The sequence below is a fragment of the Entelurus aequoreus genome, linkage group LG20, assembly GCF_033978785.1.
Source record: "Entelurus aequoreus isolate RoL-2023_Sb linkage group LG20, RoL_Eaeq_v1.1, whole genome shotgun sequence".
In the NCBI taxonomy this organism is placed as follows: domain Eukaryota; kingdom Metazoa; phylum Chordata; class Actinopteri; order Syngnathiformes; family Syngnathidae; genus Entelurus; species Entelurus aequoreus.
Genome location: NC_084750.1, coordinates 1592243 through 1620166, shown reverse-complemented (window position 1 = coordinate 1620166; position 27924 = coordinate 1592243). Strand labels below are relative to the sequence as shown.

General features: G+C 42.4%; 1 protein-coding gene across 1 annotated transcript; it reads right to left on the bottom strand.

Moving 5' to 3' along the window:
• Positions 1-117: 117 nt before the first annotated feature.
• On the bottom strand, positions 118-27176 carry LOC133635518 (G-protein coupled receptor family C group 6 member A-like). Its single transcript, XM_062028702.1, has 6 exons — positions 26942-27176; positions 17394-17673; positions 15489-16283; positions 8361-8576; positions 2976-3099; positions 118-1698 (listed from the first exon to the last, which is right to left on the bottom strand). Exons 1-6 carry the CDS (start codon positions 27127-27129, stop codon positions 578-580), a joined length of 2724 nt encoding a protein of 907 aa, XP_061884686.1. The 5' UTR covers positions 27130-27176; the 3' UTR covers positions 118-577.
• Between the last annotated feature and the right edge of the window lie 748 nt (positions 27177-27924).

The window sequence follows — 27924 nt, the reverse complement described above, 5'->3', positions numbered from 1 at the left end:
TGGAACGGTATGTTTGGATGACAAAGAAAAACAGGAACTGGTTGCTTGTTTTTATTTCATTGAGTTTGAACCTTTCCAAAAACACTTGAAAATAGTTTATTATGCATTTGTGTAAGTACAAGTAATGTGACCGAATGTACAGTGTACCCACACCCACAATTCCTTTTAAAAGAGTTTTCAGTGTTTGGACAACAATGTTCCAATAGAGGAGCTGCATATGTTTGTCATGTCTCACATCAGGACGCCATGAGGGACAGAAAAGCCTTTCTTCTTAGGAAATCAGGTAGCGTCGGTTTTTACCGCTCGCTCACTCCTTTGCTAGGCGCACGTCTCTGACATTGGGTTGTTTTCCAGCAGCGTCACATGCACACAATATATCATGTTTGTGTTGTAATGTCTTGATAGATAAACGGGAACTTCACCCAAGCGTGGACCTGCGTCTATACAGTTTGTCGAAAGCGTGTCAAACCCGTCTCGCGCACCTGTCCATGAGGCACTATGGACGACAGGATCTACTGTGAGACCGCAAAGGTGCCAATATAACAGCCAAGATAGATCGTTTTTAGTTAATGGCAGTCTACATGCTGAAGCTTCTTCTGTTGGAACCAAATCTTTTGATTGGACCTCTGTAGGACACTTGGTTAAAGTCCATCTTGCTATGACTTCTCTCCAAAGCAGTTTTAATGTCAGCATCTTTGGGCAATGAGAAGGACGAGGAAGGACTGACACTCTCCTGACTGCTGGATGTTTTCTTTGACACTGAACTTCCAGACACAGAAATGGAATCTGTACTTTTGATGTTATACTGGTACAGCTTTTCCCTGAAAGCGCTACTGGTATTTTGATCTTTCCTGAAGAGCATTATGTAGCACTTAGGGAGGAAATGACAGCCTAAGATGCCATAGTTGGACATGAGGATAACCACCATTTCCACAGCTGGAAGATACATTCCAGATGTTGTGACATAAATGGGAACAAAGAGCAGCCATGAAATGAGGTACAGCAGCATGCTGAAGGTGATGAATTTGGCCTCGTTGTAGCCCTGTGGTAATTTACGGCCGATGAATGCGCAAATGAAGCAAACAAACGCCAAAAGAGCGATATACCCCAGCATCACCCCAAAAGCCAAATATGACCCTTCATAACATTCTTCCAACATTGTTTTGGGTTGCAAGGTCACATGACTGACAGGGCTTTTGAGGACCAGCCAGCAGGTGCAAATAACTGCCTGTAAAGCTACGCACCCGACGATAATTAAGAAGGACTGGTAGACCTTCTGCAGAGCGCCCTGAATTTTTGTATTCAACTGAAATGCCAGAAGAATCTTCAGGGATTTGACCAGGATGCAAGATACGCACAACGTAAAGCTGATGCCGAAGAGCACTTGTCGCACTTTACACTGGAGGTGGCTGGGTTTGCCCACAAACAGCACAGCACTGATGAAACTGACACTCAGAGACAAGAGAATGACTATGCTCAGCAGTCCTCCGGCGGCCTTCACCACGGGTGTGTCTCGCTGATGTAGAAATAGAACTGACACCATCAGAACCAGCAGGATGCCTAGGGCGCAGAAGGCCAGGAGAACCACGGCAAAGCGGTTGTGCCACGAAAAGTAGACCTTCTTTTTGGGCAAGCAGCTGAAACTGCCCCTTGGAGACCACTCGAATTTGTTATCACAGCTCAAACACTGGTCCATATCTGGGAGAAGGAAAGGGGAAAATCATCAGCACAGAATAACTTTGTGTAATTGATTTAAGATGTATTGTTATATTATACATTGAATGGGTATAAGCTCTCACTCTACCCCAAACCATGCTATTGGCTGCCTCTCCAAAAGACAATACAGCCTGGCGAAGCCTAGCAATGCTGTTGCTAACAACGCCATTGAAGCTAACTTAGCTACGGGACCTCGACAGAGCTATGGTTAAAACATTAGCTCTCCACCTACGCCAGCCCTCATCTGCTCATCAACACCCGTGCTCACCTGCAATCCAGCGATCGACGGCGCGAAAAAGGACTTCACCACGATGATCGGTGCGGTCGGCGGCCCGGAGACGGAGGAAGTCAACCCAGACAGGTGAGGACAGCGGCGCGGCGGCGGACGGCGTTGTAGCTTTCGACGACACCCCGGCCGCCATCAGAGTCGGCAAGAAACATATATTTCCCCAAAGTTACGTACGTGACATGCACATAGGGGCACGCACGGATGGGCAAGCGAACAAAAGTTTGGAAGCCAAAGCTGTACTCACGGTAGCGAGTTTGCTATCCAACTCAAAGTCCTCCTGGTTGTGTTGCTGTAGCCAGCTGCTAATACACCGATCCCACCTACAGCTTTCTTCTTTGCAGTCTCCATTGTTAATTGAACAAATTGCAAAAGATTCACCAACACAAATGTCCAGAATACTGTGGAAATTAGCGATGAAAACAGACGACTTAAGCTGGCTATCGTGCTATTCCAAAATATCTGCTTCAACCAGTGACGTCACGCGCAAACGTCATCCTACCGAGACGTTTTCAGCAAATATTTCCCAGGAAATTTAAAATTGCACTTTATAAGTTAACCCGGCCGTATTGGCATGTGTTGGAATATTAAGATTTCATCATTGATGTATAAACTATCAGACTGTGTGGTCGGTAGTAGTGGGTTTCAGTAAGCCTTTAATGGTTGATGGAGGATGTTCCTTGTTCCTGGTAGATGGTTGCTGCTATCGCCGTACCAGAATGAACTGGCCTATTCACGTCCTAATAACTCAAACCACAAATTATGAAAACATAATTTCTTAATCCGCACCTTGACTTGGCACCGCACCAAATGTAGAAAACAATCATCCAAAGAATGTTTGTTTGTCATCCCTTCATCAGTGTAGGTGTGATGACATGAGTTGCCAGAAGAACGTGTTAGTTGCTCAGTAATGTATGCGGCGTTTGTGCGCATGTGCATGTGTGATTGTGTTGTGTCAAGGTCAGTTGCTTGCCTGTGTCGTTGGAGTAGTAATTCTCAGTACAGTTCACGCATTCATAACAACACGTGTGTTGACCTTCGGCTGTTTTTTTGAACTCCCCAGGGACGCAGCTGTTGCTACATTTGGAGACGATTAACTGTGGAAAGGAGAAACCATGTTAGTGAGTATTTATTTCAGATGCGATGCAAAAATGATTCAACCACCATTGTATTTGTTGTTCTAGCAAAGCTATCATGACCATATACAGCAATGGCCCTCATTGTTTTTGATCCCTGATGTAATAATGTAAAATGAATAAAGGGTTAAAAAATATTACAGTTTATATGTATTGCTCCAATTACTACAAAGTTATCACACCTAAATAAATTCAACTTAATGCAAAATCGGTGGGACGTCTGCACTTAGTTCCTTGCAACTAATTTCGCTAACCACGCGCAATGATTCTTTCACAATAAGATACCCAAATGACAAAAATAAAATGGATGTCTTTCCAAACTAGTAGTATGAACCTATCCAGAAACTGGAAAGAACAGGTGTGCAACATTTGGGGAACATTTTTTAATCTGGACCAATTTTTCTCAAATATTGTTTATTAAAACCCTTTAACACCGCAGCTGTCATTTGGATTTGCAATGCTACTTTTCTAAACTAACATATGTCTTTAAACCATCAAAGGATTACCTGAGTCTCTATCCAGGAACATACAGTGCCCTCCAAAAGTATTGGAACAGTGAGGCCAGTTCCTTTATTTTTGTTGTAGACTGAAAACATTTGGGTTTGACATGAAAAGATGAATATGAGACAATAGATCAACATTTCAGCTTTTATTTCCAGGTATTTACATCTGGATCTGATACACAACTTAAAAGATAGCATTATTTGTAATTGTAATGGAACACAACGTTTTTAGGTGAGCAAAAGTATTGGAAAATATAAACTTAAAATAGATTAAAGTGAATAAGACTTAATATTTCGTTGCAAATCCTTTGCTTTCAATAACTGCATTAAAGGCCTACTGAAACCCACTACTACCGACCACGCAGTCTGATAGTTTATATATCAATGATGAAATCTTAACATTGCAACACATGCCAATACGGCCGGGTTAACTTATAAAGTGCAATTTTAAATTTCCCGCCACACTTCCGGTTGAAAACGTCTATGTATGATGACGTATGCACGTGACGTCAATGGTTGAAACGGAAGTATTCGGACACCATTATATCCAATACAAAAAGCTCTGTTTTCATCGCAAAATTCCACAGTATTCTGGACATCTGTGTTGGTGAATCTTTTGCAATTTGTTTAAAGAACAATGAAGACTGCAAAGAAGAAAGCTGCAGGTGGGATCGGTGTATTAGCGGCTGGCTGCAGCAACACAACCGGGAGGACTTTGACTTGGATAGCAGACGTGCTATCCGTCGCTAGCCGCCGAACGCATTGGTGATCGGGTAAAGTCCTTCGTCGCTCCGTCGATCGCTGGAACGCAGGTGAGCACGGGTGTTGATGAGCAGTTGAGGGCTGGCTGGCGTAGGTGGATAGCTAATGTTTTTAGCATAGCTCTGTGAGGTCCCGTAGCTAAGTTAGCTTCAATGGCGTCATTAGCAACAGCATTGTTAAGCTTCGCCAGGCTGGAAAGCATTAACCATGTAGTTACATGTCCATGGTTTAATAGTATTGTTGATTTTCTGTCTATCCTTCCCGTCAGGGGTTTATTTCTTTTGTTTCTATCTGCAGTTAAGCCCGATGCTATCACGTTAGCTCCGTAGCTAAAGTGCTTCGCCGATGTATTGTCGTGGAGATAAAAGTCACTGTGAATGTCCATTTCGCGTTCTCGACTCTCATTTTCAAGAGGATATAGTATCCGAAGTGGTTTAAAATACAAATCCGTGATCCACAATAGAAAAAGGAGAAAGTGTGGAATCCAATGAGCCCTTGTACCTAAGTTACGGTCAGAGCGAAAAAAGATACATCCTGCACTGCACTCTAGTCCTTCACTCTCACGTTCCTCATCCACAAATCTTTCATCCTCGCTCAAATTAATGGGGTAATCATCGCTTTCTCGGTCCGAATCACTCTCGCTGCTGGTGTTAACAATGGGGAAATGTGAGGAGCCTTTCAACCTGTGACGTCACGCTACTTCCGGTACAGGCAAGGCTTTTTTTATCAGCGACCAAAAGTTGCGAACTTTATCGTCGATGTTCTCTACTAAATCCTTTTAGCAAAAATATGGCAATATCGCGAAATGATCAAGTATGACACATAGAATGGATCTGCTATCCCCGTTTGAATAAAAAAAAATAATTTCAGTAGGCCTTTAAGCCTGTGAGCCATTGACATCATCAAACTTTTGCATTCTTTTGTGATGCTTTTCCAGGCTTTCACCGCAGCCTCTTTCAGTTGTTGTTTGTTTTGGGGGGTTACTCCCTTCAGTCTCCTCTTCAGCAGGTAAAATGCACGCTGTATTGGGTTTAAGTCTGGAGACTGACTTGGCCAGTCTAAAACCTTCCACTTCTTGTCCCGATGAACTCCTTTGTTGTTTTGGTCGTTATCTTGCTGCATGATGAAGGATCTCCCAATCAGTTTGGTTGCATCTTTCTTTAAATTAGCAGACAAAATGTTTCTGTAGACTTCTGACTTCATTTTGCTGCTGCCATCATGTGTTACATCATCAATGAAGATGACGTCCCAGAAGAAGCCATGCAATCCCAAACCATGACATTATGCTTCACAGATGAGCTTGTATGTTTGGGATCATGAGCAGATCCTTTCTTTCTCCAAACGTTCGCCTTTCCATCACTTTGAAATAAGTTAATTATTGCCTCATCAGTCCCATAAAACTTTTTCCAGAATTTTTTAGGCTGTACTTTGTACCTTTTGGCAAATTCCACCCTGGCCTTCCTGTTCTTCTTGCTAATGAGTGGTTCGCATCTTCTGGTGTAGCCTCTGTACTTCTGTTCATGAAGTATTCTGCCAACATTAGATTGTGATACCTTCACTCCTGCCCTCTGGAGGTCGTTGCTGATGTCACTAAAAGTTGTTCTTTATAGCTCTCACAATGTTTCTGTCATCAACTCCTGATGTTTCCTTGGTCTGCCTGTTCCACGTCTGTTGCTTAGTACACCAGTGGTTTCTTTCTTCTTCAGGACATTCCAAATGGTTGTACTGGCTATGGCCAATGTTTGTGCAATGGCTCTGATTGATTGTCCATCTTCTCTCAGACTCACAATTGCTTCTTTTTCACCCATAGACAGCTCTCTGGTTTTCATGTTGGTTCCACCTCTAAATGCAGTCTGCACAGGCAAAACCTATCCTACCCAATCTGAAAGTGAGCTCAGACCTTCAGTGCTATTTATTGTTTGAATAATCAATGTAATTTGGAGACACCTGGGCAACAAAACACACCTGGCAGTCACATGTTCCTATACTTTTGCTCTCCTGAAAAATGGGCAGGTTCAAACAAAAGGTGCTATCTTCTAAGTTGTGTATCAGATCCATATGTAAATACCTGGAAATGAAAGCTGAAATGTTGATCTCTTGTCCCATATTCATCTTTTGATGTCAAATATATATATATATATATATATATATATATATATATATATATATATATATATATATATAATATATATATATATATATATATATATATATATATATATATATATATATATATATATATATATACATACAGATTTACATATATGTATATGTATACACATATATACAGATTTACATATGATACAGATTTGTATATGTATTCACATACACATACATACTCATATATATTATCCTAAATATGTATGTATATATATATTGCAAAAATAAAATCCCCCTATGTTTGATTACTTTTACTCTTTATTTTAATCTTCTAAAATTGTTGTTAGAGTGCAATAAGAAACATATGTTTAATGTACTGTAAGATTATCTGTTAAAATGAATCTAATAATGACATTTCTTTGTGGTCCCCTTTATTTTGTATCATACCATACCATACCAACTTTATTTATAAAGCCCTTTAAAAACAACCACAGTTGAAAAACAAAGGGCTGTACACCACAAAGAAATAAAGGCAAAGGACAGACTAAAAAATAAAATTTAAAACAGAAGTAAAATACACATTAAAAAAGCAAATACAAAATTACCCTAAGAACAATTTGTTAGATAAAAAGCAGTTAAAAGTTAAAAACAGTTAAAAAAGTTAACAGTTAAAAACAGTTTAAAGTCTCATGCTGGGTTAAAAGCCAGTGAATAAAAATGGGTTTTAAGAAGGGTCTTAAAAATAGCCAAAGAAGGGGCCTGTCTCACATGGAGTGGGAGATCGTTCCAGAGTTTGGGGCCCGCAACAGAGAAAGCTCTTTCCCCCCTGAGCTTGCGCTTGGATTTGGGTACCTCCAGGATCAGCTGATCAGCTGACCTGAGGGACCGGGTGGGGGCATAGAGGTGGAGCAGCTCAGAGAGGTAAGGTGGGGCAAGACCATGTAAGGATTTAAAAACAAGTAAGATAATTTTAAAATGGACTCTAAAAGACACAGGCAGCCAGTGGAGGGAGGCTAAAACAGGAGTAATGTGCTCTCTTTTTCTTGTGTTTGTTAAAAGTCGGGCAGCTGCATTTTGGACCAGCTGCAGACATGAGAGGGAGGATTGACTAATTCCAAAATATAAAGCGTTACAGTAATCCAGCCGAGATGTGATGAAGGCATGGATTACTGTCTCAAACTGTTGCCTAGAAAGAAGGTTTTTAACCTTGACCAGCTGACGTAAATAAAAAAAAGCTGGCTTTCACCACTGTGCCAATCTGACGGTCCAATTTAAATTTGTATCGAAATACATGTTGGTACCGGTACCAAAATATTGGTATCCGGACAACCCAATGTGGCCCCTGTGTCAAAAAGTTTGTGGACCCCTGACTTAAAGCATGTAGTAATGCTGAACAAGTGAAGTAATAGTAGGAAAAGTGGTAGGAAGTAGTAGAGGACCATACTATTTATGAAAAAACCCAAAAGTGACATATTCATTCTTTTGTCAGTTGCCAAGCTACTTCCTGGTTCATTAAGGAGAATGAGCAGACGTGGAGTTTTTTGTACTATGCACCACACCCGTTAAATGTAGAAATAAATGTTCTCTTTTGCATAACCTTGCTAACTGCATTTGTCATACCATTTAATGTCTTACTGTCAAATGGCTGCTGTGAAATAGATAATTAGAACAACAAAGCAAGCGGTGGCTTTTTGCATTCTATTCTGCAATTGCTTTTTGTTGATCCATCCATCCATTTTCTACTGTGTGTCCCTTTCGGGGAACTTTCATATAATAATAATAATAATAATAATAATAATAATATCAATGATTTGTGGACAAAAATCTGTGCTGAATCAAAGCAAGATGTTGGCCCACCTTCAAATCCTCAAAACGTTTGGTGTTGTTGCTGTCGGTTAGGAAGAAGTTGTTGTCGTGTGGGATGTATGTAGCCACAATGTCATTTGCGTGCTCTTTGCCCCCGAGGGAGCGCGACATGGAGATATCGTAACCCTCTTCGATGTCCCCCCGTTTGTCAAACTTATACATCTTCCCCTGATGTTCAAATGGCTGTCCCCGAAGAGCTTCCAGTACCTGCAGAGACAAACAAATAGCAATCATACAGGAATAAAGCTCAAATATACCATTTATCATGAACACAAATGTCTACGAGCCTCATCTACTAAAGGTTTGCGTCTACTAAAACCTTGAGCAAACTTGATAGCGCACACAATGATGGTCTACTAAGCTCGTATGCTGACGACTGCATGTCTTAAATAAGAGAAATTAGCAGCGCATTTCATTTAGCGCTTTTGTTGTCATGAATGTGCAGAATGTGATAATCAGTCACAATGCAGAGAATAATGTGAGGAGGAGATAAACATGTAATCATTTAGCTGTTAAACTGTTTGCAGTGATAGACGATCGACAGAGAATAATTTGTACGTGTTTGTCCGAGATTAGACATATTGTCTTTTCAGCAATATCATTTCATAATTGCTGCTTGACTTAAAGTAGCAGTGGAGTGGAAAAACAAGTTGACTTTATATAGTTTTTTGTGTTTCATTGTATCCATTAAACCAGTGGTTCTCAAATGGGGGTACGCGTACCCCTGGGGGTACTTGAAGGTATGCCAAGGGGTACGTGAGATTTTTTTTAAATATTCTAAAAATAGCAGCAATTAAAAAATCCTTTATAAATATATTTATTGAATAATACTTCAACAAAATATGAATGTAAGTTCATAAACTGAACATCAAATCAAGTAGGCTATTCCATTCATTACCATAAACCCAGAGTTTCCCCCATGGCCCATGCCATAATGGTTTGATCCTACCTGGCGGTGCCACAAGGCACCAACTGTCAATCAACTATCAATGTAGAAAACAATGGAGGCGTGGTTAAAGCGTAGCAGTACTGCAGCTGAAAACAAGGAAGAACATGTGCCAAAGAAGGCCAAACCTGAGCCGGCAAAATTCAGACAGTATTCCAAAGAATATGTGTTAATGGGATTTACGGCTTCGAGTTGTAACCCCCCCCAAGGCATTGTGTTTTTTCTGTGGAGAAATGTTAGCGAACAGCGGCATGAAGCGGCCGCGCATCCTCAGCGGCATCTCCGGACAAAACACGCTTGCCATGTCGGTAAGCCACCTGATTTTTTAAAGAGGAGACTAAATGCATTCAGGTCATCTCAAGACACGATGCGGAAAGCCTCCACAACATCAGCCAAAGCCCTGGACAATGTTCCCTCTAAGGTGCGCGCCTGCGCTATTGCGCACCGCTCACGCGTCCTCAGCGCACTGCAAATTAATGCCGCGCAAGAAATCAAAAATCCCATCTGAACTTTAAACAAAATAAACACATTACAATTTATTCTGTATGATTTTGCAATGCAACTGTGTGAGTGACAGGTGACAACAAGAGTGGCCCCAATGAATAAAACAATATTTGTCAACACAGTTCAATTATCGTCTGTCGAGACACTTTACGGACAGGAATTCCATCAATCAATCAATCAATCAATCAATGTTTATTTATATAGCCCTAAATCACAAGTGTCTCAAAGGGCTGTACAAGCCACAACGACATCCTCGGTGTCGAGTGGGTCTGACATAATATTGTGAAAGTCCAACACATCAGCGAAAGTCCAGTCCATGGTGGGGCCAGCGGGAACCATCCCGAGCGGAGACGGGTCAGCAGCGTAGAGATGTCCCCATCCGATGGACAGGCTAGCGGTCCACCCCGGAGCAGAGTAGAAAAGAAAAGAAAAGAAACGGCAGATCAACTGGTCTAAAAAGGGAGTCTATTTAAAGGCTAGAGTATACAAATGAGTTTTAAGATGAGACTTAAATGCTTCTACTGAGGTAGCATCTCTAACTTTTACCGGGAGGGCATTCCATAGTATTGGAGCCCGAATAGACAACGCTCTATAGCCCGCAGACTTTTTTTGGGCTCTGGGAATCACTAATAAGCCGGAGTTCTTTGAACGCAGATTTCTTGCCGGGACATATGGTACAATACAATCGGCAAGATAGGCTGGAGCTAAACCGTGTAGTATTTTATACGTAAGTAGTAAAACCTTAAAGTCGCATCTTAGGTGCACAGGAAGCCAGTGCAAGTGAGCTAGTATAGGCGTAATATGATCAAACTTTCTTGTTTTTGTCAAAAGTCTAGCAGCCGCATTTTGTACCATCTGTAATCTTTTTATGCTAGACATAGGGAGGCCCGAAAATAAAACGTTACAGTAATCGAGACGAGATGTAACGAACGCATGAATAATGATCTCAGCGTCGCTAGTGGACAAAATGGAACGAATTTTAGCGATATTACGGAGATGAAAGAAGGCCGTTTTAGTAACACTCTTAATGTGTGACTCAAACGAGAGAGTTGGGTCGAAGATAATACCCAGATTCTTTACCAATCACTTTATTGAGCAAAACTGTTTGTAACCACACCAAAAACATGAGTAAAAAAAACGTTTATCTATAAAAAACTGGTAATTTTCTGCCATACAAACCAGGCTTAAACCAACTTTGTCATTCGTCGTTTCAACAGAAGCCGCTCGCTCGCTCACCTGTACCAACACACGCACTCATGGCACTTAGCCAGTGCTGCGTTTTATGGCCACAAAAAAAGTCGGACAACCCCAACGCCACACAATGTGTAAATGCCAGGTTGTAACACTGACTCCACAATCACATGTGTGCTTATTGTACTGCCATTTATTAAGAATGTTAATCTAAGGATATTAATTCATGAAATATTGTCACTAGACTAGTGTCTTTGCTTGTTGCTAAAAGCCAAAAAAGCCGTTCACTATCGCCGAAGAGCTGATAATTCCAGCCGCTGCAGTGCTGGCCGAGGACAATACTCGATAAAAACGCAGCCGAGAAAATAAAGAATGTGCCTTTATCAAATGACTCTGTTTGCCGGAGAGTAGATCAAATGGGAAAAGACATTGTTGAGCAAGTTGTGGAAAAACTTAGCGACTCATGTTCCCTCCAGCTGGATGAATCCACAGATATTAGTGGAAATGCACAACTTGTAGGTTTTGTCAGATACATCGGTACTGACGATATTTATGAGCACATACTTTTTTGTAAAACATTAGAGGGGAGAACAACAGGAGAGGACATTTTTGACAATCCCCAAAGAGGGCACTTTCAGTTGATGATTACTTCTGTGTAGAAAATATGTATTTATAATTGAATCACTTGTTTATTTTTCAACAAGTTTTTTAGTTATTTGTATATATTTTTTTTCCAAATAGTTCAAGAAAGACCACTACAATTGAGCAATATTTTGCACTGTTTATACAATTTAATAAATCAGAAACTGATGACATAGTGCTGTATTTTACTTCTTTATCTCCTTTTTTCAACCAAAAATGCTTTGCTCTGATTAGGGGGTACTTGAATTAAAAAAATGTTCACAGGGGGTACATCACTGAAAAAAGGTTGAGAACCACTGCATTAAACCATATACAATTGTATTTACAGTCTACAAAGTATGTTAAATTACCGTCTAAACATCACAACATGCCACAAATTCAGTCGGCCATTTTTAATATTCCGCTCCGAATATCTTCTGCAATTTTTTGTAGATTCTACATCACTGTAGTAACACTTCTGCACTCTAACCATATTATTAGATCAGTCTTACTGGAAATACTCAAAAATGTGAAAGAGATGTGCTGTTTATCATTCACAATCCTTATGTAAGACATGAACACATATGCTTGGCTTTTTTATGCATTCTAAGTCGTAAGTAAATAGCTAACAATTGAGTCAACAGATGGAGGGTCCTCTGTTGCGTTCATCAAAATATCTATCGGTATCTGTTAATTTTACTGTTGATAACCGATTTTGCTTACGTTAAATTACTATGAAAAAACCGATATATTGTTAACCTGTCTACAAAAAATATATATAATTTACGGTAAAAACACCAACAGCTGTGGTTGACAGGAATGCACTCTAAAACATTTTGGGGCCAATTTTAGTGTTGCCAATCAGCCTATCCCCAAGTGCATGTCTTTAGAGGTGGCAGGAAGCCAGAGTACTCAGAGAGAACCCATGCAGTCACAGGGAGAACATGCAAACTTCACACAGAATGACACCAAGCCCGGGAATCGAACCCAGAACATTCTCACTGTGAGGAACTATGGCGTTTTAGTGCTGCACTTACACCAATATTAGTACCAGGCAATCGTTCTGTTGCAGCTCCGCCGTGCAGCGGAACAGCGCGGACTTTTACGAGATCTCGCGAATCCGCGCATTATCACGTGATAAGGGAAGTAATAATAAAGCGAACCACAAAACGTTTATTCTGTCCTACCAGAGAAGCAGAAGCAAATAAACTCGGTACTGTCTCCATAAACCACTTTTTTTTTTTGCAGCAAGCAACAACCCGACAGTAAGATCATCCCTGGCGAGCGTATCACACAACCAGTCCTCTGCTTCCCCGGTCTCTCTATCAGCTGATATTTGACACAGGCCCCCATAATCCCCATTTAGCTGCCCGGCATATGCCTGTACATGATTCTTTCATTTTGGACCTCCAGAATCAGCATTTCCTCATCCATGTGTTTTAACAAGATGAAATTAAGTCTTAAAACCTTTGACAAGTTGACTTCATGTCCGTCGCCGCCCATTTGGACATTTCAAAGTGTAAAATACAGTTCGCCTTGAAGACGGAGTAAACCAAATACTTTATTTTGTTTTTGTGCATGACTTCCTGTCCAACTTTAGCAAATTTTAGATAATTCCAACGGATTTGTTGCGCTGTCCGGCAAAAACAGAAACTATGCGTGTATTTAGCGCTGGAATGGGCGGCAAATCGACACAATGATTTGAATAAACACAGAAAGAGTCCGTTCGCGTGTGCCGGTCCACAACCGTGCCGCATTCAGTGGAAATTCGGGTACGAGCCCAGGACTGCCGGAGTCCAAAGAGAGGTGATGTTCACAGGGCACCCCTTCATGCACACAGACCTCGTCCTTCAAATCAATATTCATACTTTATATTTTAGTTGTGATTTCTCTCATACTTATTTTAAGTTACCATACCAAGAAACAAATGTTTCCTCATTAACAATAGTGCTTCCTGACAATATGTTGTCTTCCAACATTTTTGCCTCCTGTTTTCATTTTGTTTAAAAGATTGTTTGTGTGTGTGTGTGTGTGTCTTTGCGTCTATGTACAACACTTTTAGCAATGTAACGAATAGGAACGTAGATCTCTTTGTGATGGACGAGAATGGGAAGAGACGTGTGTTGTGGAGTTGAAAGGGGATTGGAATGTTGCCGGAAAAAAGAGCGAGACACGGAGATTGAGCCCGTTGTATGAGGACGTTGCGTGTTGTGAAATAAAGAAAGACCAACTAGGAATCTGTCTGAGCTGCCATTACTTGGGACGTTACAATATTGACGGACCGCAAAGCATGGGAACGGTCCGCAGTGTTGACGTTACGTATTTTGTGAGTAATTATTTGGCGTGCAGCCGTGACTCTGGTTGTTTTAAAGATCAACTTTCTACTGATTGCTAGTTGGGCACGACACCCGGTCCATATATACATGTATGTCTATTCTCGTCCCCAGTTACGTAAGTAACGTAACAAGTGCAGGACTCTTTTCACGGACAACCCTGGCTCTCATGAGGTCACCTACCTAGGTTCCATTCTAGAGGCTAACCTTTCCTGTGCTAAAATGGCAACCAAGGTAATCAAAAAGGTTAACCAAAGAACGAGATTTCTCTACAGAATCTCCTCTCTGGTCAACAAAAGCACCATGAGGATTCTGGCGGGAACTCTCGTTCAACCCTTTTTCGATTACGCATGCACCTCCTGGTACCCTAGCACCTCCAAAACCCTCAAATCTAAACTCCAAACATCCCAGAACAAGCTAGTCAGGTTACTTCTAAACCTCCACCCCAGATCCCACCTCTCTCCTACCCACTTCTCCAAAGTGGGCTGGCTCAAGGTGGAGGACAGGGTTAAACAACTTGCAGTGAGCCTAGTCTATAAAATCCACTACACCTCCCTGATACCGAAGTACATGTCAAACTACTTCCTTAACGTAAATGACCGCCATAACCACAACACCAGGGGGAGCTCCACTAACCACGTTAAACCCAGATTCCGAACTAACAAAGGTCTTAACTCATTCTCTTTCTATGCCACATCAATGTGGAATGTGCTCCCAACAGGTATAAAAGAAAGGGCATCTCTATCCTTCTTCAAAACCGCAATAAAAGTTCACCTCCAGGCAGCTACAACCCTAAACTAACACCCTCCCTGGATTGCTAATAATCAAATGTAAACAATCAAATGCAGATACTTTTTCTTATGCCTTCTGATATCTCTCTCTCTCTCTCTCTCTCTCTTTCTCTCTCTCTCTCTCTCTCTCTCTCTCTCTCTCTCTCTCTCTCTCTCTCTCTCTCTCTCTCTCTCTCTCTCTCTCTCTCTCTCTCTCTCTCTCTCTCTCTCTCTATGTCCACTACTTGCTGTCCATATCCTACCCCCCCCCCCCACACCCCTGATTGTAAATAATGTAAATAATTCAATGTGATTATCTTGTGTGATGACTGTATTATGATGATAGTATATATCTGATAGTATATATCTGTATCATGAATCAATTTAAGTGGACCCCGACTTAAACAAGTTGAAAAACTTATTCGGGTGTCACCATTTAGTGGTCAATTGTACGGAATATGTACTTCACTGTGCAACCTACTAATAAAAGTTTCAATCAATCAACCAATCATGTCGTTTTAATGACAAAAATCCTCAACTGATTTCTAGTTCGGCGCGATACCCGTGTTATGTGTCTGCACTCAATTGACCTAAAGATTCACAGCTGAATCTTATCAACTGGAGGGGCTGTAACCGACGTAACCAAACCGGCCACCTCTCGAACCGTATATCGGTTCGCATCGGTTTTTCGTTAACAACCCTATTAATGAATAAGGTAATGGCAAAGCCAGACGTATAGACAAATATGGATTACCTCCCAGGGTTGCAAGGTCCCAGGAGTCTTGCAGTGTTTGCTGCTGCAGACGGAGGCCACAGCTTTAGCAATGGCACTCACAGCCATCTCCACACTCAAGATTAAGCCTGTGTCAGTTTTTTCTTTGATGTTCTTCATAACTTCAGACGCCAGGTCTGTGTTTCCAGAGACTCCTCTTTTATTTGTCTGCTTGAAGAGTTTTTCCAAGAAGGTGTTATTCTGTGTGCTGTCGTAACCGCTCGTCTCCAGCCGGCTTAGGTACTCGTCGAAAGATGAGGTATCTCCAGTTTTGAAGTTGAAGCCCACAACGTCTCCGATGTCTTCAAGGTCTGAAATATCCCGCAAGGAGGACCATCTATCGCTGGCAATCCACGTTCTTCTCATATTCTTGACGCCTGGACCGCTCTTCTCCATCTCTTTCCTCAGCTCCTTGAAGAGCTTTTCCATTTGTCTTGATACTGCAAAGGACACAATCACCTTTGCCTTTTCATTTCGGGAGATGGTTCGGACAGCTCGTTCGATAGCAGAGTCCTCAGCCTTATCATTTTTAGAATGGGGAAGGATGACTTTGAATGCTAAACAGATCCCAATGTCCGACGCTTTGGATGCAAAGTACTCGAGCGCTGAGCGGCCATAAGCGTCATCGGAGATGAATATTCCCACCCAGTTCCAACCGTTGTTGCTGATAAGCTTGACCATGGCAGCTGTCTGGTGCTCGTCGCCAGGAACCGTCCTCATGAAGCTTGGGAATCTGTGCTTGTTACCCAACGACTCCGCTGATGATTGATAGCTTATCTACAGAAAACAAAATACATACCTTGTTGATTAGGCATGCCATGAAAATTAGCAAAACCCTTAACCTGATCACCCACATCCCATCACTGTAATAGATAGTGTGACAATATGGACAAGGCGCTCAATGACAACAACATTATTGCGAACTGTGCCAGACAACTTTTATGAGTTCATGGTCTGATCAAGCAGGCAGCAGAGACGTAATAAAGTAAGTCACATGCTGATTCAACATGGCCGACAACACACTGACTATTACTGGAAGGGTTAGAAGGGCTGCAAAGTACGATTTATACTATAACTATATGGGTGTGTAGAAAATCATATCGATAATAAATATTAAAGTTTTTGGAAAATGCCTTAAACTACATATTTTTAAATACAATGTTTTTATAATTATATTATTGTTGAGTTTTGTTTGACACTGTCATAAAATTATCAATTGAAATATGTTTATTGTTGTGTTTACAGTAATTTAAAGGGTCATGTTATGATATTTTCAACATTTAAAGACTACATGTCTCCCACCCAATGTTTGAATTTCCATCTAGACCCATTAAGTATGTATTTAATTATAAAGCTAATGTTCCGCTTACCTCGTATACAATAATACTGGTAATTATAACAACTCCTCTATTGTTCAATCAATGCACTCTAACAATGTCAATCAAAACTCAACTATATTTTTATATTTATATTATATTTTTTTCATTCTAAACAAACTAATTTGTCACATGTCAAAAAGGCTGCTCTGTCTTAGATGTACTTATGAGTAGACCTATGATTACATGTATGTTTACATATATGATTAGATGTATGTTTACATATATGATTAGATGTATGTTGAGATGTATGATTACATATATGATTAGACCTGTGAATCGATGTATGATTAGATATATATTATTAGATGTATATTTAGATGTATGATTAGACCTATGATTAGATGTATGTTTAGATGTATGAACAAAAAGGCCGTCATTATTGTCCTGTGTCGGTGATTGAGGGAAAAATAAACACTTGTTCTATTTGTGTTATGAATAAGTGAATGGCAAACACAATACAGGGGCAATATTTGAACAAAGTCATACTGAGTCCAAAGTCAGAACTTACTTGAGGAATCATGTCGAGGCTCAGTTGCCTGGCAACGGCGATGGACATTTCGGAAAAAGCAGCGCCGATGACGGCAACGACCGGTTGCTGGCATGGGGGGGCGCACTTGGCCTGCTGGACCAAGTCATCCGTGGCCTTGAGACCTATGCTGACGTCTCTGCAGGAGTCATGGATCCGATAGCCCAGTGTGACGTTAACATCCCTCAGTAAAGGGGATTTATTCACCACCTCGATGGCGTTGATCATAGACAGAACCAGTCCTACATTGCCGGCTTCCAATCTGTTTGAACAAAACAGGAATTATTATTTACAGGCAGGGGTGTCAAATAGTAATCACTTGAAGTCTTTGCTAACTCAACAGAAATATATATAATTGAACTAGTAAAAGAAACTGCTTTGGTCCCTGTATTGATCCCTGGGGTACACCGCAAACATGATCTTCAAAATGTACACACATATATGCACCATTTCGCGCAAATGATGAACATGAGTTTTACGCAAATTGTCGCTAATGGTCATTATCACCAATTAAATGTGTCAGTTGTTGCAATTTCATTCATTTCAAGGGAAAATACGAGAGAAATTACAACAAACGCGTACAATATATTCTATTCATGTATTATGTAATCACGTATTTATTTTAATGTATTACTTCATATCCATTGATTATTGTTTTGTTTCATTCCCTTCCTTCATCAGTGAATGAAATGTATTTGTAAGCTTTATATATGTTGCTGCATATTGTCTTCCGCCCAATTGTAGCTGAGATAGCCCTGAGATAGACGGCATCCCAAGCTGAAGAAGGAGTCCTATCGGGTTCTTTTGGCTCATAGGACTCCTGAGGCAGCGGACAGGTACCGACAGGCCAAGTGGTGCGCGGCTTCAGCGGTCGCGGAGGCAAAAACTCGGACATGGGAGGAGTTCGGGGAGGCCATGGAAAACGACTTCCGGACGGCTTCGAAGCGATTCTGGACCACCATACGCCGCCTCAGGAAGGGGAAGCAGTGCACTGTCAACACCGTTTATGGTGAGGATGGTGTTCTGCTGACCTCGACTGCGGATGTTGTGGATCGTTGGAGGGAATACTTCGAAGACCTCCTCAATCCCACCGACACGTCTTCCTATGAGGAAGCAGTGCCTGGGGAATCTGTGGTGGGCTCTTCTATTTCTGGGGCTGAGGTTGCTGAGGTAGTTAAAAAGCTCCTCGGTGGCAAGGCCCCGGGGGTGGATGAGATCCGCCCGGCGTTCCTTAAGGCTCTGGATGCTGTGGGGCTGTCTTGGTTGACAAGACTCTGCAGCATCGCGTGGACATCGGGGGCGGTACCTCTGGATTGGCAGACCGGGGTGGTGGTTCCTCTCTTTAAGAAGGGGAACCGGAGGGTGTGTTCTAACTATCGTGGGATCACACTCCTCAGCCTACCTGGTAAGGTCTATTCAGGTGTACTGGAGAGGAGGCTACGCCGGATAGTCGAACCTCGGATTCAGGAGGAACAGTGTGGTTTTCGTCCTGGTCGTGGAACTGTGGACCAGCTCTATACTCTCGGCAGGGTCCTTGAGGGTGCATGGGAGTTTGCCCAACCAGTCTACATGTGTTTTGTGGACTTGACCGTGTCCCTCGGGAAGTCCTGTGGGGAGTGCTCAGAGAGTATGGGGTATCGGACTGTCTGATTGTGGCGGTCCGCTCCCTGTATGATCAGTGCCAGAGCTTGGTCCGCATTGCCGGCAGTAAGTCGGACTCGTTTCCAGTGAGGGTTGGACTCCGCCAAGGCTGCCCTTTATCACCGATTCTGTTCATAACTTTTATGGACAGAATTTCTAGGCGCAGTCAAGGCGTTGAGGAGATCTGGTTTGGTGGCTGCAGGATTAAGTTTCTGCTTTTTGTAGATGATGTGGTCCTGATGGCTTCATCTGGCCAGGATCTGCAGCTCTCACTGGATCGGTTCGCAGCTGAGTGTGAAGCGACTGTGATGAGAATCAGCACCTCCAAGTCCGAGTCCATGGTTCTCGCCCGGAAAAGGGTGGAGTGCCATCTCCGGGTTGCGGAGGAGACCCTGCCCCAAGTGGAGGAGTTCAAGTACCTCGGAGTCTTGTTCACGAGTGAGGGAAGAGTGGATCGTGAGATCGACAGGCGGATCGGTGCGGCGTCTTCAGTAATGCGGACGCTGTATCGATCCGTTGTGGTGAAGAAGGAGCTGAGCCGGAAGGCAAAGCTCTCAATTTACCGGTCGATCTACGTTCCCATCCTCACCTATGGTCATGAGCTTTGGGTTATGACCGAAAGGACAAGATCACGGGTACAAGCGGCCGAAATGAGTTTCCTCCGCCGGGTGGCAGGGCTCTCCCTTAGAGATAGGGTGAGAAGCTCTGCCATCCGGGAGGAGCTCAAAATAAAGCCGCTGCTCCTCCACATCGAGAGGAGCCAGATGAGGTGGTTCGGGCATCTGGTCAGTGTAATGTTTACAGCTGAAACCTTTGATGTGAAAGTCTGTTCCTTACTGCTGTAACAGGATGTATTGCACTTCACTAACCGGAAGTAGAGGATATGCCGGTGTTCGACCAAGAGGTAAACTAAATAAAGAGCTCCCGGGCTAATCTGAGAATTAAGAAGTTTCTACGTCCAGTTATTATCAAGATTAGTCTATAATACTTCTCGTGTGTAGCTAATCACAACATGGTGTCAGAGTGAAAGTAATAAGACGACGGACCCGCGAGAAAAAAGTAAACTCGTCGAAAAAAAAAAAAAGGCGGGGAAGAAGTCAACAATGGAAGCGTTTGGCGTACCTACCCCGAAGATGGACTGGGATTCGTCTAACTTACCAGATGCGTGGCGGAGATTCAAGCAACATGCAGAACTCATGTTCACAGGACCGCTCAAACAGAGAGCAGAAGAGGAAAAATGCAGCTTTCTTCTGCTGTGGATCGGCGACAAAGGACGGGACATCAGCAACACGTGGACACTGACTGAAGATGAAGCTAATTTGCTAAAAACATACTACGACAGACTCTCGGAATACCTCACCCCGAAAGCAAACCCTATATTTGCAAGATATAAATTCAAGGAGAAGACGCAAGGAAACTGTGAGTCATTTGAGCACTTTGTGACAGATCTCAAGCTACTAGTTAAAGACTGTAACTACACAGACAGCGACGAGATGGTCAGGGACCGTATAATTTTCGCTACCAACTCACCCAGAGTGCGCGAAAAACTACTCAGCCAGGGGCCGGAGCTCACGCTCGAAAAAACGATCGATATAGCCCGCGCCCATGAGCTATCACAAGTGCAGCTAAAGGCTATGGCTAACGGTAGCCACGAAGTACACGCAATCCACCGCAAACCTGGAAGGCCAAGTTTCATAAAGTGAGCTAGCAGGCACCATGACAGCCCAAAAGTGCATGAAAATGCCTGCAGCAAGTGTGGAGGACACCACAATAAATCAACAGAGTGCCCAGCAAAAGGTAAACAATGTTTAAAGTGTCGAAAATTCAATCACTATGCAAAAGTGTGTAAAACTAAGTCCCACACCCCGGGTAGAACAGTGCACAGAGAAATCCACACAGTTGGTGAAGATAACGAAGATGATAGCTCAGAGCTATTTGTGGACACTGTTACCACAGAGAAAGAATATGAGGAAAGTGCATATGCAGCCATTGGATTGGGGCCGCAGAACAGGAAATTGACTTTTAAGCTAGACACTGGGGCACAAGCAAGTGTGATACCAGCCAAAGACTTTAATGCGCTAATGCCCAGCACACATTTAATGACTGCTGACCGTAAGTTAACAGGCTACGGCGGACATGCGCTAGAAGTGAACGGCTACTGCAAAATAGCAAGTACATACAAAGCTAAGTCAACCACAGAAAAGTTCTACATAGTGAACTGTAAAGGCCCACCCATCCTAGGCTACAAAGCCTGCAAGGCCCTGGGACTCATCAAAGTAGTGTACGCAGTCGACAGTGACGAAAGGAACAGCACCCAGTCAGACCACATCCTAAGTGAGTACTCAGATGTTTTTAAAGGCATCGGCACATTCCCAGGCGAATGCAATTTCAGAATAGACCCCAAAGTAGCACCAGTTGTCTGCCCACCACGGAGGGTACCATTTGCTCTTAGAGACCGTCTAAAAATAGAGCTAGACAACATGGAAAGGGACAGAATAATATGCAAGGTGACAGAGCCCACCCAGTGGGTTAATGCCCTAGTAGTGTGTGAAAAGCCCAAGACACGCAAACTCAGAGTGTGCCTAGACCCAAGACCCCTAAACAAGGCAATAATGAGGCCATATTACCCCCTACCCACACTGGAGGACGTGACATCCAAGTTAGCAGGGGCAAAGTATTTCAGCATCCTAGATGCAAGATCAGGGTATTGGGCAATCAAGTTAAGTGAGGAATCCTCCCTGCTCACTACATTTAACACCACTTTTGGAAGATACCGTTTCCTCAGGCTGCCTTTCGGCATCGTGTCCGCCCAGGACGAGTTCCAGAGGAGGGTGGATGAGACATACGAAGGCCTGAGAGGAGTAGCTGGCATCGTTGATGACATCATCGTGTTTGAAAAAACAAAGCAGGAACACGACAGCAATCTCCAGGCCATGCTCGACCGCACCAGAAAGAGAGGCATACGACTGAATCCAGATAAATGCCACATTTGTGTTTCTGAGGTGAGCTACTTTGGCCATAAGCTCTCAGCCAACGGTTTGAAACCAGACCCACTTAAGGTGAGAGCCATCAGAGACATGCCACCGCCAACAAGTGAGGCAAAGCTCGAAACCGTGCTTGGCATGGTCAACTACTTAGCGAGATTTGCACCCAACCTATCTGAGGTGTGTGCACCACTCAGACAACTGCTAAGACAGGACACAGAGTTCATATGGGGCACTATTAATGATAATGCGTTTCAGAAGATGAAAGAGATCATCACAGCGGAGCCAGGGCCAGTGTTGGCTTACTTTGATCCTGAAAAAGAAGTGACACTGCAAGTGGATGCGTCAAAAAACGGCCTGGGTGCAACCATCATGCAGGAAGGAAGACCTGTAGCATATGCATCCAAGCTGCTCACCAGCACAGAGCAAAATTACGCCCAAATCGAGAAGGAGCTGTATGCAGTCCTGTATGGGTGTAAGAAGTTCCATGAGTACCTCTATGGGCGAAACATAACTGTGGAATCAGACCACAAACCGCTAGAGACCATTCTCCGCAAACCCCTAGCCCTGGCTCCACCGCGTTTACAGCGCATGATGCTTGCATTGCAAAAATACAGCATAACTCTCACCCACAGACCAGGCAAAGAGATCCCTGTAGCCGACACACTGTCGAGAAAATCCATGGATGAAGAGGACGAGTCTCTATCCGAGGCTACTGTACGTGCAAGGAGAGAGAACTGCCAGCAGCACCAGAAACAACAGTACAACAGATCTACCAGACCGCTGTCAACGCTGCGCGCCGGAGCACCCATCCGTTTCCAGCAAGGCGATGGCACGTGGAAACCAGCGACAGTCATCAGACCAGCTGAGACACCGCGGAGCTACCACATCGAGACCAGTGATGGACAGTCATTCAGACGCAACAGATGGCACCTGCTAGACAACCACACACCCATCACACAGCAGCCAGAGGCCAGCGATGATGACTCCAACACTACACCAGAGGACCCAGGTGTGCAACATCATCACACCAGTTCTGTGTGTGAACCTGCTAATACCGAACCTTGCCAACGCACAAGGTATGGGCGTGTCATAAGGCCGAGGCAAGTCCTCGACTTATAATTGATTGTAAAGGGTGTAGGCGGATCGCTGCCCTAAAACTAAAAAAAAAGATTGGAAAGAAGAAAAAAAAAAAAAAAACCTGATTTGTAACATTGCACTTCATTAATAGGTTACATTGCGAGATGTTCACTGCTGTTAATTTTGTTCCAGAAGTAACACACTTAAATACTGCAGCACTTTCAAATATACTGATGTTACATGGTGTACTGACGTTATTTGCACTGCTAAAGATTTACAGTATATTATGACTCAAATGTTGCGGCTCAGAATTGTGTTTAAGTGCCTTAGTTTTTCTGCATGCCATTGATAATCTCCATATACACATCTTATTTTGTTGAAGGGAGATGTAATGTTTACAGCTGAAACCTTTATTGTGAAAGTCTGTTCCTTACTGCTGTAACAGGATGTATTGCACTTCACTAACCGGAAGTAGAGGAGATGCCGGTGTTCGACCAAGAGGTAAACTAAATAAAGAGCTCCCGGGCTAAACTGAGAATTAAGAAGGTTCTACGTCCAGTTATTATCAAGATTAGTCTATAATACTTCTCGTGTGTAGCTAATCACAACAGTCAGGATGCCACCCGAACGCCTCCCTAGGGAGGTGTTTAGGGCACGTCCGACCGGTAGGAGGCCACGGGGAAGACCCAGGACACGTTGGGAAGACTATGTCTCCCGGCTGGCCTGGGAACGCCTCGGGATCCCCCGGGCTGGACGAAGTGGCAGGGGAGATGGAAGTCTGGGTTTCCCTGCTGCCCCCGCGACCCGACCTCGGATAAGCGGAAAAAGATGGATGGATGGCATATGAAAAGTACTCACAGCGCTTTACTTTTTCCACATTGTGTTATGTTACAGCCTTATTCCAAAATGGAATCATTCATTTTTGTCCTCAATTTTCTACACACAATACCCCATAACGACAATGTGAAAAAGTTATTTTATAATTTTTTTTGCAAATGTATTGAAAATTTAAAACAAAGAAAACACATGTACATAAGTATTGACGGCCTTTGCCGTGAAGCTCACAAGTGAGATCAGGTGCTTCCTGTTTCAACTGATCCTCCTTGAGATGTTCCTACAGCTTCAATGGAGTCCACCTGGGGTAAATTCAGTTGGTTGGAAAGGCACACACCAGTCTATATATAAGGTCCCACGCTTGACAGTGCACGGCAGAGCACAAACCAAGCATGAAGTCCAAAGAATCGTATGTGGGAATCTAGGACAGGATTGTCTCCAGGTAGAAATCTGGGGAACGGTACAGAAAAATATCTGCTGCATTGAAGGCCCCAATGAGCACAGTGGCCTCCATCATCCATAATGGAAGAAGTTTGGAACCACCAGGACTCTCGATGGTCCCTCTGTCAGAGCTACAGCATTCCTCTGTGGAGAGAGGAGAACCTTCCACCAATCAGGCTCGTATAGTAGAGTGGCCAGACAGAGGCCATTTCTTAGTGAAACGTTTGCCCAAATGCCCCTGAAAGACTCTCAGACCATGAGAAACTAAGTTCTCTGGTCTGATGAGACAAAGATTGAAGACCAGGCATCATGTTTGGAGAAAACAAGGCATCGCTCATCACCAGGCCAATACCATCCCAGTGAAGCATGGTGGTGGCAGCATCATGCTGTGGGGACGCTTTTCAGTGGCAGGAACTGGCAGACTGGTCAGAATAGAGAGAAAGATGAATGCAGCAATGTACAGAGACATCCTGGAGGAAAACCAACGCTTCCCATCCAACCTGATGGAGCTTCAGATGCGCTGCAAAGCGGAACGGTTGAAAGTACCTAAAGATAGGTGTGCCAAGCTTGTGGCATCATGTTCAAAAAGACTTGAGGCTAGAATTGCTGCCAAAAGTGCATCAACTAAGTATTGAGCAAAGGCTGTGAATACTTACATACTTGTGATTTTTAGTACATTTGCAAAAACTTTTTCACATTGTCATTATGGGGTATTGTGTGTAGAATGTTGAGTACAAAAATGAATTGATTCCATTTTGGAAAAAGGCTGTAATATAACACAATGTGGAAAATACCTTCTGCATGTACTGTAGGAGTCCAGTGAGAGGATACTTGTGTGGGTTTTGTTTTACAAATTCAGGAAATAATTCCTTGGACACAGGAGGACTTTGGGGACAAAAAGAAATAAGGATTTAAATGAGTAATCGATGGTAGTTTTTGATTTTGTTTAGTAATTGTGTATAATTGACTTTGTGTCGTAATAAAAGAGAATAAGGAACTTATTTAAATGTGGTGGTGATATTGTGACGACATCACCATAAATACATTTGAATAATTAAAGACTCATTGAAAGATTTTTTTTGAAAAAAGTTTATTTTATGATTATTATTTTTTTCTTTAGTGGATGTGTCTTTTGATGTAAAGCTTGTTGTAGAAACTTCAGCTGCACCTATTATTATTATTATTATTATTATTATTACAAGATGTTGCTGTATGATATGTTTACAATTTTGTCCAGGAATCATTCAAACTCTTAATAATAAAAATCACAGAAGCTGTAATAATTATATAAAGGACAGGAGGACTGTAACTTTAAGGTTTGGCAATGAAAACATTTGTTTGATGCCAAATTCCCTTGCATCTGTTTTAAATTTAACTTTTGCATTATATAATTATAATTATAACGTGCATCAAACTTTTTCCAGAACAATGTGTGCACAACGCCTACAAATTCTCAAGTATCATTTCTGTAATTACTAGCTGTCATATTTTTGACAGCCGGAGTTTGTTATTACCTTTCAAACATCCTGAATGAACTCTGTCTAATTATGTCTTTTCCACGCAACATGAACATAATATTGATAAGCCAGCAGGCACAAGACATTGATACAACGTTGATTATACGTACATGCCCTTTAAAAGTGACTTAGACACAGCGTTGCAAAATAGTTGTATTTGTAAATTGATACAATGTTGATGTCCAACATTAGATCCATGTTGTTGGTCGGGAAATTACCAAAATTCTATGTCAGAGCCCAACTTTGAATAAACGTTGTCAATAAGCATATTGTTTCAATGTTAAGTTTGAGGTGTAGAATATTAGTTGGTAAATGACCAAATTTCAATGATCAAATCAACATCAGAACCCAACATTGAATAAACATTGTCAAAAAGCATGTTGTTTCAACGTTAAGTGTGAGGTGTAGAATATTAGTTGGGAAATGACCAAATTTCAATGATCAAATCAACATCAGAACCCAACATTGAATAAACCTTGTCAAAAAGCATGTTGTTTCAACTTTGTATTTGTGTTGTAGAATATTAGTTGGGAAATGGCCAACATTCAATGATCAAATCAATGTCAAAACCCATCCATCCATCCATTTTCTACCGCTTGTCCCAACATTGAATAAACGTTGTCAAAAAGCATGTTGTTTCAACATTAGGTTTGAGTTGTAGACTATTAGTTTGGAAATGACCAAATTTCAATGGTCAAATCAATGTCAGAACCCAACATTGAATAAACATGGTCAAAAAGCATGTTGTTACAATGTTAAGTTTGAGTTGTAGAATATTAGTTGGGAGATGACCACAAATCAATAATCAAATCAATGTCGGAACTCAACTTTGAATAAACGTCCTTAAAAAGCATGTTTCAACGTTAGGGTTGAGTTGCTCAACATCAGGACCTAATTCAACAAGTTCTCAACGTTGTTTCAGTGTTTTATGCCTGCTGGGAACCTCTACCAACAGCTGTATGTACCACGACTGAGATAAACAAACGGAAAAAAAATTGTTCTGTCTACGAAAAAGGAAGAGTATGAATCTTACTTGCGACATGAAGATTCCTGAGGAGCAAAGGAATCTTCACTTCTGTTCACTCTGCTATGGATGGAGAATATTCCTCCGATGACTACATCTCCCATGGCAGTGGCTCCCGGTGCTTTGATGTCGTTTTGCCAGGCGTTCCCTTTGCTTAGAAGAATAGAGACTAAGATGATGAATAAATTCGAGGTCATGGTGTCTTCTGGTTGAAGAAACTTTCTGTGAGTCTGTGCTTCTTTACTTCAGGCAGACTGTCTGAGCATCTTTGCTGAAGCCAGGAGAAGAAGGCGTCCTCCGGTCTCCTTTTGCGAGCAGGCCCCGCCCCCTGGCAGCGTGACTCATGTTTTATCAACATATTTCTTGTTGAGCATAAACATGCTTTCTTCAGGTGCGGCGAGTCACTACAGAGGCGGTACCTCCTCCAAAGTCACATTTGTCACGCTCGTTGCTCATCAAAAACACAACAAACTCCAGTTCGATGCTCATCAGCTCACTTCAGACAAAACCTCTGCCAAGGAGTCCAAACAAAAACCGCAGTGCTTCATTGTTTTGTTCCTCACTTTGTCAACACAAACTTTCCAAACGTTCGCCATCTTGTTTGTCAACTTTGTGTGGTTATTTTTTCTGTGTCTCAGTCCACGTAAGAAGTGCATGAACAATGAGTCCAACGCCATGCTGACTCAGTCTCCAGACATTGGTTTTACCCAGCGCTTGGGGTCAAAGAAGGTTGCGAATGCCAGCACTTCCACCCAGAAGGTGGTTATGGTTTTAATAAGTTTGGAACATACGGTTACAGTTACAATAAGGTACACCAGTTTCTTTTTACGACATGTCTGAAAAGGAGCAGGGAGAAGCAGAGCTTATTCCATTTCTAACACATTTGTTTGTTCACTTCCTCTGCTCAATAATTCCAATTAAATAATCAATAAGGTTCACGTGGATAGATTTTTATTCACATTGAGATGAATACAATTATCAGACTTTTGATC